The sequence below is a fragment of the Hylobates moloch genome, unplaced genomic scaffold (genome assembly GCF_009828535.3).
Source record: "Hylobates moloch isolate HMO894 unplaced genomic scaffold, HMol_V3 SCAFFOLD_1, whole genome shotgun sequence".
NCBI lineage: Eukaryota > Metazoa > Chordata > Mammalia > Primates > Hylobatidae > Hylobates > Hylobates moloch.
In genome coordinates, this window is record NW_026652276.1 from 80,754,081 (window position 1) to 80,768,086 (window position 14,006).

A 14,006-nucleotide genomic window follows, 5' to 3' on the forward strand; every position below is an offset into this window, starting at 1 on the left:
TAGACTCTTTTATGTAACAAAAATGACTTATATTCAGTCACTGAAAAGTCCTAAAAGTCAAATGAGTATTTCAAAAATGATTTTGTCATTAAGAACTGGTTCTACGTTCTGAGACAAAATTACATCTAATCATCTTTATCTATTTAATAAAGCATTTACTCTATATGTTTATGTATATTTGATTCAGTAGTATGAAAATTGATTAATATGAAGCAAATCTGGAGAAAACTAATTTTCATACATTTTATTTAAGGCATCTCTGAAACTTGAAAATAAGGGTGAGATTACACGATATTTCATGCTGTCATTCCATGTGCTTTCATCCATTCGTGGAAATCAGTCTTTCCAGTAAAGCATTTGAAAGTACTTTTCATTAATTTTTATCTTTTAGAACTGGAAACTTTTTTTTTTTTTTTTTTTTTTTTAGAAAGAGTTTCCCCTTTTTTTTTTTTTTTTTTTTTGAGAGAGTCTCGCCCTGTCACCCAGGCTGGAGTGCAGCGGCGCGATCTCGGCTCACTGCAATCTCTGCCACCCAGGTTCACGCCCTTCTCCTGCCTCAGTCTCCCGAGTAGCTGGGACTACAGGCGCCCACCACCACGCCCGGTTAATTTTTTTGTATTTTTATTAGAGACGGGGTTTCACCGTGTTAGCCTGGATGGTCTCCAACTCCTGACCTCATGATCCGCCCGCCTTGGCCTCCCAAAGTGCTGGGATTACAGGCGTGAGCCACCGCGCCCGGCCTAGAACTGCAAACTTTTAAAGCTGATAGAAGTTTAACAAATTCATATCATCTTCACGGTAACTTCATTTTCTTTCATGAGACTAACAGAAAGGATGGATGATAACAGGAGATTTCTAAGCAACTTCCTTATTGCAAATGATCCGGGTTAAATAAATGCAAGGAGAGAACAAAAAATACAGGAAAGATAAAATAGTCTGAAGCATAAATCATAGTAAGTCGATTGCTAGGAAACAATGGTGGTCATCTATGTTGGTTTATGAAGATGGTAAGTGGGGTGGCTCCATGGATGTTGAAGATGCCGCATTACAAACAGCAATGAGCCCTTGAACCGGAATCAGCCATAATGTATGTAAAGCCACAAACAATGCACTGGCTGGTCTTTTCAATCATTTTCTCTAATGGAATTTGTTAACTATGAGCAACATGAAACCAATATCTTTTTTCCACAAACACTAGATGATGATCATAATTCCTTTAAACTAAAAGACCATCTATGGCATAAGTCAAAGCCCTGCATTACATTTTTAAGCTACAGGACAGAGACTAGGACCTTATTTGGTATGCCACAGATGCTCTGTTTATGTTTTCTGCAGCCAAATCTAAAAGATTTTTTTATTAAATATTAGTTTTCTTTGCATTTTTTCCTGAACCTTTCAGGAAACTTAAGTTCTTTTCTAAAATTTTACAATTTGATGCTTGATAATAAGAATATATACTCATGTGAAAAGAATTCTATAATCTGTATTTCAAAAAATCATTTTCAAACAAAATAAGTTTTAAAAGATTTAGAAGCACTTTGATATGTCAGAGACCTAAAGTAGACATAAAGAGCACAATGAACAAACATTTACCATTTTTGTCCATGGAATTTGGTTCTGACTGTTTCTTGCCAATATCAGCAAAGGAACGAACAATGGGAATCCTGTTGGTAAGTTTTTTCTGATTCTGATGATGATGCTGTTTCATCAATGCCTCATGGACCCTGTGGCGTACATCTTCGTTCAGCTGACCTGAGCTCACTTGTTGGTCAAGAACCATATCTGAAGAGAAAAGGCCGGAAGAAGATGAGCACAGCTTTCCTCTAGAACATGTGCCAGCTGTGAACCACTGAGTCCAAATATGCAAGCCCTCAACAATATTATTCATCTTGAAATAGAAATAACTTCTTTAAAAAATCTCTAAGCATGGTGTTATAAACGGAAATTTATCTTCCATTGTAGAAATGTTGCACAAGAAAGATTTGGACAAATTTTCATTATAAACCATTCTATTTTAAATACATAATTCTTATGAAGTACATAATTCTTATGAAGTATTATTTTTCAAATGGGAATAGTTGCATTGAGAAGAAAGTTCTTTATTTCTTCATTATTCACACTGATGGGAGGAATAGCTGTAGAGATAATATCAAAATTCATAATGTGCTTGAATTTGAAAATTCATAATGTGTTTGAATTCACAATTCATAATGTATTTGAATTTGAAAATTGGTTTTATACTTATATTTTAAAATTTTTCCCATTTTTTAGTACAGACTAATTTCCTTGTTTCCTCATTAAGTGAACAAACGTCTATCTGTGAAAATCTGATGCAAAGAGGCCTATGAAGTGATATAGTTACTGAATTTGGAGAGTAAACAATTCAGTTTCATATGGATAGAAAATCAGCCCTTTCTCAAACTTTCCTGGAAACACACTCCCTTGAGAATGTTAGATTAAAAAGATATTCTATACCTGCAAAACAAAGACTGGAAGGTGAGATTTCAGAAGTCTATAATTAAGCAGATTATTTACCATACACTGTATCAAAAATGTCAATAAAGTACATAAGTAAAGGTATTTTAAGTTTCTTAGTGATATAAAGATCACATCAATGGATGTTTGTGTAATCTGCTTTCTGATTATCAAATATTAACTCTAATTGTTTTTCAGGCATTAACATCTTATGTAAAGCAGATCACAATAAGCTGCCTTCCACTGCCTTTTTGAATACAGTAAAGGTTTGAAAGTTAGCAGAATGCTGCCTTACCAACAATGTTTTCCTTCAGTGTGAAATGGAAATGAACTAGGGGACAGATTTGGGCCACTTTATGACATTCTAGCTAGACAACTTTGCAATGTTGAATAACCTCAGTGTCCTTATTTGTAAAATGGAGATAATAATATCTATATCATATATTGGTGCCAAGACTAATGACATAAGGCACCTGATGCACTGATTGGAATATTGAGGCTATCAGTAAATATTTCCCAGAAAAAGATTTTCTTTGTAATTTTCATTATGTAGATTATGGGTTCCTGGTTTGAAATTTGTGGTGGTTTCAATATATTCATATTTTATAACAGCTTATCAAGTAGAGAAAAAGCTGGGCTTATCAATAGCAGAAAACCCAAATTAAACTACCTAAAACAATTTTATTGGCTCACATAATAGAAAGATCAAAGTTAAGTTGGCTCTAATTCTGCTTCTCCGTGATTTTGTTAACTTCCTCCTCCTCTAGGGTAAGCTTTAACCTCAGGCTGATTTTCCTTATGGTCATAAGGTGGCTTCCAGCAGCAACAAGGAAACACATATTTTTATTCATATCCAGTGAGAAATATATTTTTTGTGTGACTTTCTCTTAGATTAGTTATTTTTCACCTGGCCAGGAAAAATTATCCTAAGTCTAACTGACACAGCCCTGCCCATCTTGAACCAATCACTGGCAAAGGAGATGGTATTCATATGACTGACAGGCTAATCAAGAACTGCGCTTCACTCTAGAGTTAATTCTCTAAACCAGAGATAGACAAGCTCTTTTTGTCCAGAGCCAGATAACAAATATTTTAGGCATTGTAGGCCATATGATCTCTGTCACAAATACTGAATTCTGCCTTTGTAGCAGGAAAGCAGCCACAGGCAACATGTACACAAATGAGCCTGGTTATGCTTCAGTGAAACTTTTTTATGGATGCTGAAACTTGAATTTCATATAATATTCACATCACAACATATTAACTTATTTTTTATTATTTTTCAACCATTTAAAATATAATCACCATTCTTAGCTCAAATGCCCTACAAAATCCGGCAGTTGGCCATATTTGGCACATGGGATATAGTGTGCTCTATCATTTTTGTGTGTACAATGGAAAGAGATAGAATGAATATTTGGAAGTCACCCATAATATATACCTGGAATGTTTGAAAGTCAGCCACTATAATTACCTCAAAGGTCCCTTCCAATTCTGAAAATGTATGATACTATAGAATAATATTTAAATCTATTTTTCAGTTCTTTGGAGATCAGTAGTTATAATACCCCTGGGTTAATCTGAAATAAAGGAAATAATAAATTGTCAACATATATGACATTACACTGAAACCTTGCTAAGATGGAAAAATGTATATAAAATATGCATATACTTCAGAATGGAAGTTGTAAAGTAGGTTATTAGAATACCAATATGATATTATTGTAAGGCAGTTCCAAATATAAGCCATGATATGAATTCACAGTTCAATATTCTAGTCAGAATCAAAAGTAACCACATAATAAACCCTTCATATGTTTATGATTTTAAAATTCTGTTGAAGCATAATGTTTCCAGGCTCGAACACTACAAAAGCCATAGGTCACTATCTTCACAGTTTTTCAAAGATAAGATTTTTATTTGAAACAGCTATGTAAGGAAAAGTAAATATTAAAAAACACACTCATGTGTTCATTAGTTACAGAGAAATACACAGCAAACTTCTTCAAAGTATAACTGTATCAAATTATATCTTACTTGTCTGGAAAAAATTACTCATTTTGCTTAAGAATATAACTTATACTAGGGTGACATTTAAGTACCAAAAGGAATCTGAATTAGTAATCACTTACATTGTTCTTTTCACCACTACAATATATATTAGTATTAACTTGAAAAGTGTGAAAGAATAATGGACCGTGATGACTGGGTCCAGAGTGAAGTCCTGCAATCTCAGCAAGCTATTATGCCTACATAACACAGTCTATTCTGCCCCAGGATCTGGGTGATAAGAGAAAAATCAAGAAAAAAAAAAGGACAAATAGGTCATACTCTGCTAACACTAAGCAGACTCTAGAAAAACTAGTAGCACTTTGAGACCATACTGGCCAACATGGTGAATTCCCGTCTCTACTAAAAATACAAAAAAATTAGCTGGGCATGGTGCCGTGTGCCTGTAGTCCCAGGTACTCAGGAGATTGAGGCAGGAGAATTGCTTGAACCCAGGAGGCGGGGGTTGCAGTGAGCTGAGATCGCACCACTGCACTCCAGCCTGGCGACAGGGCAAGACTTCGTCTAAAAAAAAAAAAGAAAAGATAAACTAGTAGCACTTGTGGAAAAAGACCTCAGAAAAATGAAAAGTTGTTTCTCATCCTATCAGGTAACTATTTTATCATAATGTATCTTCAATGAAAGCCCCTAGAGGCTATGACATTTCGCAGATTTTATATAAATCTCTGCCTTTTTGAAGATCATCATATCAATGCTTTGAAAACCCATTGTCTTAACTTTAAAAGATATTGGGAGAGCTGAGGGGGAATATGATATGAAGTTCCTAAATTCTGTGGTTTGGTTGCCAGCACTAACAGGGATGTGCGTACTAAAGATGTAAACTATAATAAAATACTTACTTTTCAGACCAAGGATTGTCACAGTATAGGCATGTTAAAAAATATATGGTTATTCCTATACTCCCAACTCTACAGATTACATTCAGTGGAGCAAACTGTAGACTCTTCCTTCAATTAAAGATTTTAAACAACAAAGGTTGTTTAAATGAGTTGGGAGCTATGATTGATAATCTGCCCATGGTACCAACTTTGGTTTGGTTTTAATTTCTTCCTAACTCTCATTGACAGAATTAGGTTAAAGTATACACACACTGCAGAGAGGATATTTCCATCATTAATCTTTATAATGCTTAATTTCAAAGAGATTAACATAGACCATAAAATTCCTGTAATTTATATGAATATAATTCAGAAGCATATTCAATATAATTAATCTCCATATCAGAGTAAATTGTGGTAAGAAGATATATCTGGAGAATTTTGGATTTGAAAAGGTTAAGTAATATTTTGAAGGATAAAGTTTAAATTTATTGAGTTTCCTGAAACATTGGGAAACAGATATTTTAAATTAACTTTAGCCAAAAGAAAATCCTACTTTAATTATATTAGAAATTTTGACAGATATGCCAGATACAAATGGGATTTTCTGCTACTAAGTCTACAAAAATCTCTTAAGGAATTATCTGAGTCTGTTAAAAACATATCAAAACATTGATATAAAAATCCTTGATCATTACAAAACAATGTCTGGGTCATATTCATCTAGTAGGAAATGTCTGAAAAACATCAATACTGCAAAGCCTGTGTATTCACAAGGTACTAGGGATTAGAACCCTTAAAGGTAAACTCTTACACTTAGCTTTTGTAAAACTGAAACTAGTGATTAATGTATGTGAATTATGACTAACAGAGAAAAATCATGATAAATAAGAGCTGAGGACAAAGTTTCAGAGCTGATTGTTAATCACTATGGCCACAAATGATCATGAAACAGAATAAAACAAAAATTATGGTTGGGCACAGTGACTCATGCCTGTAATCCTAGCACTTTGGGAAGCTGAGGCAGGTGGGTCAATTCAACCCAAGAGTTCAAGACCAGCCTGGGCAACATAGTGAGACCCCATCCCCCAAAATTATGATTATAGGTTAATAAAAAAAGTATTTCCATTTCTGCAAAGGTCATCTTTGATAAAGAACTTTCTATTTATCTGTTTATGGTGAAATAGTCTCTCTCCTACTTTATATGTTGCTATGATAATAAAACATAATTATGTGAAAATACTTTGCAAAGTTAGAAGTCTTAAAAACAGAAAGCATGCTTATTTATTACAAACTTAGTAATGCAGCTCAATTTTTATAAAACGAAAATAGGAGAAGTAAAAAATAAGAAAATAATTACTAACTATAGAGAGAAATATTTTAATGAGATTATATTGAGGGGATAAATAAGTAACTTTTAAATTTAGTCAAATTATAGTTATCAATGAGAGGAAATCTCAGTAATGATTGTAAAGGAATCTAAGGTAATAATGATCAACACAAATATTTGTAATCATTTTTCTTTGTGATGTTAGCATTAAACCACTGACATATTCTAAACGTCATTTTACAGGCTGTTCTACACTGAAAAATGGGACATTCAGGTTAGGCTACTTCAAAGTCAGAAAGATACACACTAATTAGAAGAGCAGAAAGAATACTAAAAAGCTATTTAGGGTATCAAGACGTCAGCTGAACTACTTTCACTGTAAGGATAGATTTAGAGAATGTAATTTGATTGAAAAGGCTAGATTTAACCCAGTTAACCTTAACATATTCTACAGAATTGAGCTTGGAAGACAGGGACAGAGTTAGGAAAAAGTCACATAATTTTGGACAATGAAAGTGAACTAAAGTGATAAAATGAAGTGTTTTAGTCAAATTACTGGGAGAAAATTTCTTCATAGGAATAACTTTCCGAGGAAAGCATTAGAAATTACATAATTTAAGAAATGTGAAGACTGGTAAAAGTATAAAGGGTATGTTCTGAAGCTAATTTTGCCGGGTGGTAGAATGTGACAGTTTCGTTTCCCATTTCAAAACGTATTTGGACTAATCTATTCTTAAAGGTAGCGCCATCATCGATTTAAGCAGCAGAAATAAACCCCTTAGAGCAAGGCCTTTAACCTTTTAAATCTTAGTTTCTTTCTTTATTAAATAAGGATAACAATAATAACACCAAGAACCAGGTTTGAGTATTAAAAAGATAATTACAAACTTAAGAGCTTCCCATACTTCAAAGTACTGTGAAAAGCCCAGCTGTCTCATTCCTAATTAAAATATAAAAATGTTTATTGGGTATTAGCAAGACCATATAATGTAAAGCTAAGAAACTGAGCTGGATAGCTAACTATTTTGGCATTCTTAGAGACTTTGCTTATTTCTGAGTTAATCATTTTCTCCATTTTCTCTTGATTTAGTGCAGCTACAGTAGCCTGGATATTTCTGAAAATTATACATACATGTTTAACTTCATAAAGTCTTTCAGGCTCTAGCTATGTAACTTAAAGAATAATCTCTTTACAGGTGTTACATGAAACAGAAGAGGACCGCTTATCTTTCCTGTTTGGGGCAGTGTGGTGTGTGTGTGTGTGTGTGCGCGCGTGTGCGCTCACGTGTGTGTGTGTGTTTTAGTATTTTTGGAGTTTTTGCTTAATATTTCAAGCCATAGTATCTTTCAGTACTTACTTTTCTTTTCACACATACTGCAATGCCTATCGGCACCAATGACTAAATCAATAATTTTGAAGGTGATAAATGTGCCATCAAAATTTGGGTGACATTCACTTCAAGACATTTCTTTTTCTTCAGACAGCAGTTGCAGTGTAATAGAAAAAACACGTAGGCTTAAAGTCAGGGGACCTTGGGTGAAATCTAGGCCATGACAATTTTAGAGTTTCTATTTTCTGATTGGAAAATGAGAATGACATCTACTTCATGGGGCTGTTCTGCAGATTAAAGTAGATATGTTATTTTTCTAATATATTATTCTCATATATATGATTAAAAACACACATATAGTTTATTTTTCATTTCTACAATATAATTAAGATATTAAGTCTTTTCACTTCACAAATACATATCATATGGAACGAATTTTATTTTTTCCCAAACTAATAATTTTTAAACTGCCTCTTTTCTTTGTTAGTATTTTTAAAACCTCCATCAATTATTTCATTTATACTCTTTCAAAACTTGTTTCTGTGTTTTTGTATTATTTTGTTTTCACTAACATATGTTTGTCTTCTGGTCAAAAGATACAGGAGTTCTTTGGCTCAATTTCTGTAATAATAACATTTCCTAAATATACCTGTCTGTATTATAAGATATCATTGAATTCTAATACTAATCATTCATCAGGTCATAGTTTTGAATTATAAAACTAATCCTAACTGTATCACTTGGCTTCCTCTGGAATTCAAGGTTTTAATTAAGTTTAAAATAAATGGCCGTACCTTTCTGTGTCCATTCTCAACTAACATTTTTCTGTTTATTGAAATTTTTTCATTTGGTTATTTCATATGTTTGAATACTGAAAATAAGCATCTAGCTCTAAGGTTTTTTCCTTTAATTTTCTAATGGTGAGAGTCTAAATATGATAATGAAAATAAATGGTGAATGGGAATCAAGATATCTAGGTTCTTGTCTTATACTTGGCACTGCCAAGCTAGAGCATATTTCACTGAGATTCAACTTCTTTTATCACAAATAACAGGGTAAAAGAAAATGACTTTAAAGGCCTCATGCAGTGATTATGAGAATTAGTTTTCCAAAGTTCATACATATATTGAATTATAAGGAAAAGAGTAACAGAAAAGTAGCTGTACCTATAAAATAGACTAAAGGAGAAAAGATATACCTGCAATTTCTTCTAAAGTGTTGGCATGCATGTCCAGCAACACAGTTCCATTCAGAATACAACTTCTCAACTCAAACAAGCTGTGCAATGAAAGAGTAGCCACATAAGGCTTGCTCCACCTTTCTCCTCCATCTTCCACATCTTCTTCAAACTTCAACCACCTATGCAAATAAATATTATCAGCACAGTTTATATTATATAGTAGGTGAATGATCCTTTATCCCAAAAATAAAAGGTTGAAATAGAAAACTAGTCATATTGTGTCTTGGTTCATAGGTTTTGGAAGTATATAAAAGCTAGTCTAAGCCATTTGGCTTATTTCATTTTAATTCCATTTAACTCATATTCTTTTTGCAATTAAAAAATAATTGAGAAAAAAGGAAAACTCATGTTATTTTGTTAACTTGTCTAACTCTGAAGAAACATTTAAATATAAGTGTTTAACCACTGGTCACAGCAAATCTTATGTAGCACTAATAAAGAGTGTATACTTCATAGAAAGTTAGTGGTAATTGAAAAAGAAAATGAAAGAATACTTATTTTTCCTTAGTGGGAGGTCTTAAACCTGAATATTTTAGTCTCTCGGTAATTTTCTTATAAGATCTTGAGGGAGGCTGGCATAATTTGGGGTCTGTTGTATAGGAAAAATCCTTGTTAGGCTTGCTTGGATGAAAGCTAGTGATAGCAGTCACTTCCTAGGGACTAAATATGTGAGAATTGAGCTCAGACCCCATCCCTGGGTGTTTCTGCCAGGATGGATCATCAGAGAAGAAACTTGATGTCATGATGTCAAACAGGAGACCACTGTCTTCTTGGACTGAAATGAATAGCAATACCTAGATTGTCTATAAGCAAGATAAATGGAACAGATAAAGAGAAACCAATGATTTTATTGCTCTGGCACAAGCCACTTAATTCTTATCTGTTCAGGAATTTGTTCTCTAATCCTAATAGATGACCAATTTAGTTTCACCATTTCTAATGAACCTTAGCCTAAATCTTCTTGGCTACCTCCATCTCCACCATTTCCCTCATCTCGTTTCTCCTTAGTCATTTTTGACCCCAATTTCTCTCCCCAAGCAATATCATTCAAATCCTCTGTATGATATTATATTACTATCTTGTGTAATAAAATGATCCAACTTCAACACACAACAAATATGTGGGAGTAACTAGTTAGGGAATCGAGTGGATTAGCCAAAAGTAACTAACCAAAAGAGCCAGTCAGAATGATTAATGTGCAGAGTAGTAAGAGAGATCAGGAAAGCTATGGATCTGTCTCTAGTGTTTAGGAAGCAAAAAGAAAAAAAAAATGTCAGAAAGTGAAAAGGAAACCAATAGAAAAGAATACTTATACCTGCCAAAATTTACAATCAGGTAAGAATAGCTATGCCATATTGAAAAAGCTTACATTTAAGCCACAAATCACCAACAGAATCTCTTCAAGGCTGGGCATTTTATAGAACATTTTTGTCTACACAGAAAGTTTTCATATCAGTTATTCTTAAAGTTTTTCAGTCCTAAACAGGGCCATAATACCTCATAGATCATGTGATGGTCATATCATGTCATAACTGGTTCTCCCTGTCTTCCTAGGAAAGTGTAGAATATCACTACCTGGCTCCCTTTTAATTGGGTGAGTCCATGTGTCTGTGATTAAACCTGGAAATGAGGTGGGAACAGAAATTATGTGTGTGTCACTTTCAGACTGGAGTATTTAATTGGCAAGACAATATCCTCTGGAGCTTATCCTTTCCTTGACATCTAACAAGCAGAGTTCAAGATGAAGACTGATCTATCAGCTGAGGTTTCTAAGTCACTATTTAATACAATGAACAGACGAGCAAAACCCCAATGATCCATGATGGACATGAATTGTGAGCCATAAATAAATGGGTTTAAGCCACTGAGATTGCAGGATATTTTTATAGCATAATTTAGCCCATCCCAACTGACACAGATTACCATTTTAGTTATTCATATCAGCATAAAAATCCTAATCAGAATTAATGGTGAAAGTAAATATGATTTTAATAAATATAAATTACTATTTCTTGTCAGATATAAGAATAAGGCCATAGTCACATTATGATTTCAATATCACAAAGGAGCAACCTCTTGGCAGACATTTTAATGGAATAGTATTATATAAAGTGTCTTCGACTAGTTGAGAATAAAAAAAAATTTATATTTTTTCTATATAGCTAAACCACCAAGTTATAAAAGGAAAGTCTTTTAACTTCTCTGGGTCAGTTTTCTCACAGGTAAAATGATGAGACAAATTAAACACATTAAACAATTTTCCAAAGATCACCTAGCCAGTGACCTTGTCAAGCCAGGATCCAACTCTAAGTTTTTTTTTTTTAATTTTATTTTTCTCCAGAGTCTGTGCCCATTTCCTACCATAATACAGTAATTTGAATTGAATTTATAGTCCTTTTCAGTTCAAACATCTTATGCTAATGCTTATAGCAGAAACAACTGATTTAACATTTAATTTTCATCCATGTCTGGAGCCAATCTTAAGTTGCAAAATGTTCTTTGTTCTCACTTTTTCTTTTATATTATTCCAATTTGTTTTCTTTATTGCCTACTATGCTAGATAAAAATAGATGGTTTTCTTTTGTGAGTAAGACTCAAACATACTATTCTGTGGAAGGGCTATAATGAAACTTTCCATAAGGAAGTGGCATCAGAGGAGTGGATACAACTTTTATTAAATCTCTTAATTAAATTATAATCTACTGACATATGCTGTGGACTTCAGATAAAAAGAGCAAAAGGAAGGGAGACTATATAATAGCATGTATGCTGGTGTTATTTTGACTGAAGAACTTTGTTAAATTGGAAATTTACTTTCTAGTCTATTTGATGGTAAAGGAAACCTAGAGTTTTAAAAGGGTGTAATGCTATTTAAGGAAATACAGGTTTTTCTCTATGGAAAATGTCCTCAATTAAGGTTTCTAGAACTATGGTACTTTCTGTTATCCCCTTTATAAAATTGATTCTAAAATGTTGTAACAGTGAGGCGATGGGTAACAGTGAGATGATGTCTCTACAAGAAATAAAACATGTTAACCAGGTGTGGAGGTGCATGCCTGTAGTCCCAGCTGCTCAGAAGGCTAAGATGGCAGGATTGCTTAAGCCCAGGAGATCGAGGCTGCAGAGAGCCATGATAATGCCACTGCACTCTAGCCTGGGTGATAGAGTGAGATCCTGCCTCAAAAGAACAAATAAATAAATTAAATTAAATGTAATCTCCAAAAATTATACTCAAGTACAAAATCCTGAAAAGTCTTCGTACATTACTAAAAAATCATATTGTTTCTTAACTATTTAGGTGTAACTCTATAAACTCACCCATACAATAATATTGTTTGTAAGCTGTAATAACATTAATAACAAATTCACTTTTAAAATACTCCTAGGCCTCTTGATTTATATAGAATGATAAAACCCTTTCTTATAATAAAACTTATAGTTAAAATTTACTTCTGGATAACAGTGAAGATGACTAAATAAGTGACAAGGCATCTAAATCATTTCATCTTGGCTCCTTTGAAAGTAAAATTTTAAATTTTAAGAATGCTAAAAAGGGGTTGCTGTTTTTATTTCAGAAAAAATGACTTTAAACCAAAAACATTCAAAAAGTAAAAAGAAGAGGATTACATAAAAATAAAGTGTTCAATTAAACGAGAAGACTTAACTATCCTAAATATATATGCACCCAATACTGGAACACCTAGATTCATAAAACAAAACAAGTTCTTAGAGACTTATGAAGAGACTTGGATAACGGCAATATAATAGTGGAAGACTTCAACACCCTACTGATGGTATTGGACAGATCACTGAGGCAGAATACTAACAAGAGATATTTGGGACCTAAACTTAACACTTGACCAAATGAACTTAACAGACATCTACAGAACACTCCACCCAACCAAAACAGAATATACATTCTTTTCATCTGCACATGGCACATATTCTAAAATTGACCACATACTTAGCCATAAAGCAATTCTCAACAAATTTAAAAAAACCAAAATCATACCAAACATACTCTCAGAACACAATGCAATAAAAATATAAATCAATATCAAGAAGATCTCTCAATACCATACAATTACATGGAAACTAAACAACCTGCTCCTAAATGATTTGGGTAAACAATGAAGTAAAGGTAGAAACCAAGAAATTCCTTGAGACTAATGAAAACAAAGATACAATATACTAGAATCTCTGGAACACAGCAAAAGCAGTGTTGAGAGGAAAGTCTATACTGCTAAATGTCGACATAAAAAAAAAAAACTTAAATCTTAAGTTAACAACCTAACATTACACTTGAAGGAATTTGAAAAACAAAAGCCAACCAATCCCAAATATAACAGAAGAAAAGAAATAACCAAAATATAGCTGAACAGAATAAAATGGAAATGAGAAAAATCACACAAAAGATCAACAAAACCAAGACTTGGCTCTTTGAAAGAATAAATAAAATTGATATACTACGAGCTATACTAATTTTTTAAAAGGGAGAAGATAAAAATAAACACAATCAGAAAACAAAGAAGACATTACTACTAACCCGACAGAAATACAAAAACCCTAAGAGACTATTATGAACACCTCTGTGCTCACAAACTGGAAAAGCTAGAAGAAATGGATAAATTCCTGGGAATATACAACTGCCCAAGATTAAACCAGAAATAAATTATTTTTATTTCATTTCATTTTATTTTATTTTTTTTATTATTTTTTTGAGACAGAGTCTTGCTCTGTGA

The 14,006-nt window shown here is 33.0% G+C and overlaps 1 protein-coding gene across 3 annotated transcripts in view; it reads right to left on the minus strand.

Moving 5' to 3' along the window:
• SLC4A10 (solute carrier family 4 member 10) overlaps positions 1-14,006 on the minus strand; it is a 270,598-nt gene that overhangs the window by 115,318 nt on the left and 141,274 nt on the right. For all 3 annotated transcript variants that reach the window (XM_032755567.2, XM_032755570.2, XM_058441626.1), the window contains exons 4-5: positions 9,223-9,383; positions 1,594-1,782 (exon numbers count right to left, since the gene is read on the minus strand). In XM_032755567.2, coding sequence (XP_032611458.1) covers positions 1,594-1,782; positions 9,223-9,383 — 350 coding nt within the window. The remainder of the gene's footprint in view (positions 1-1,593; positions 1,783-9,222; positions 9,384-14,006) is intronic.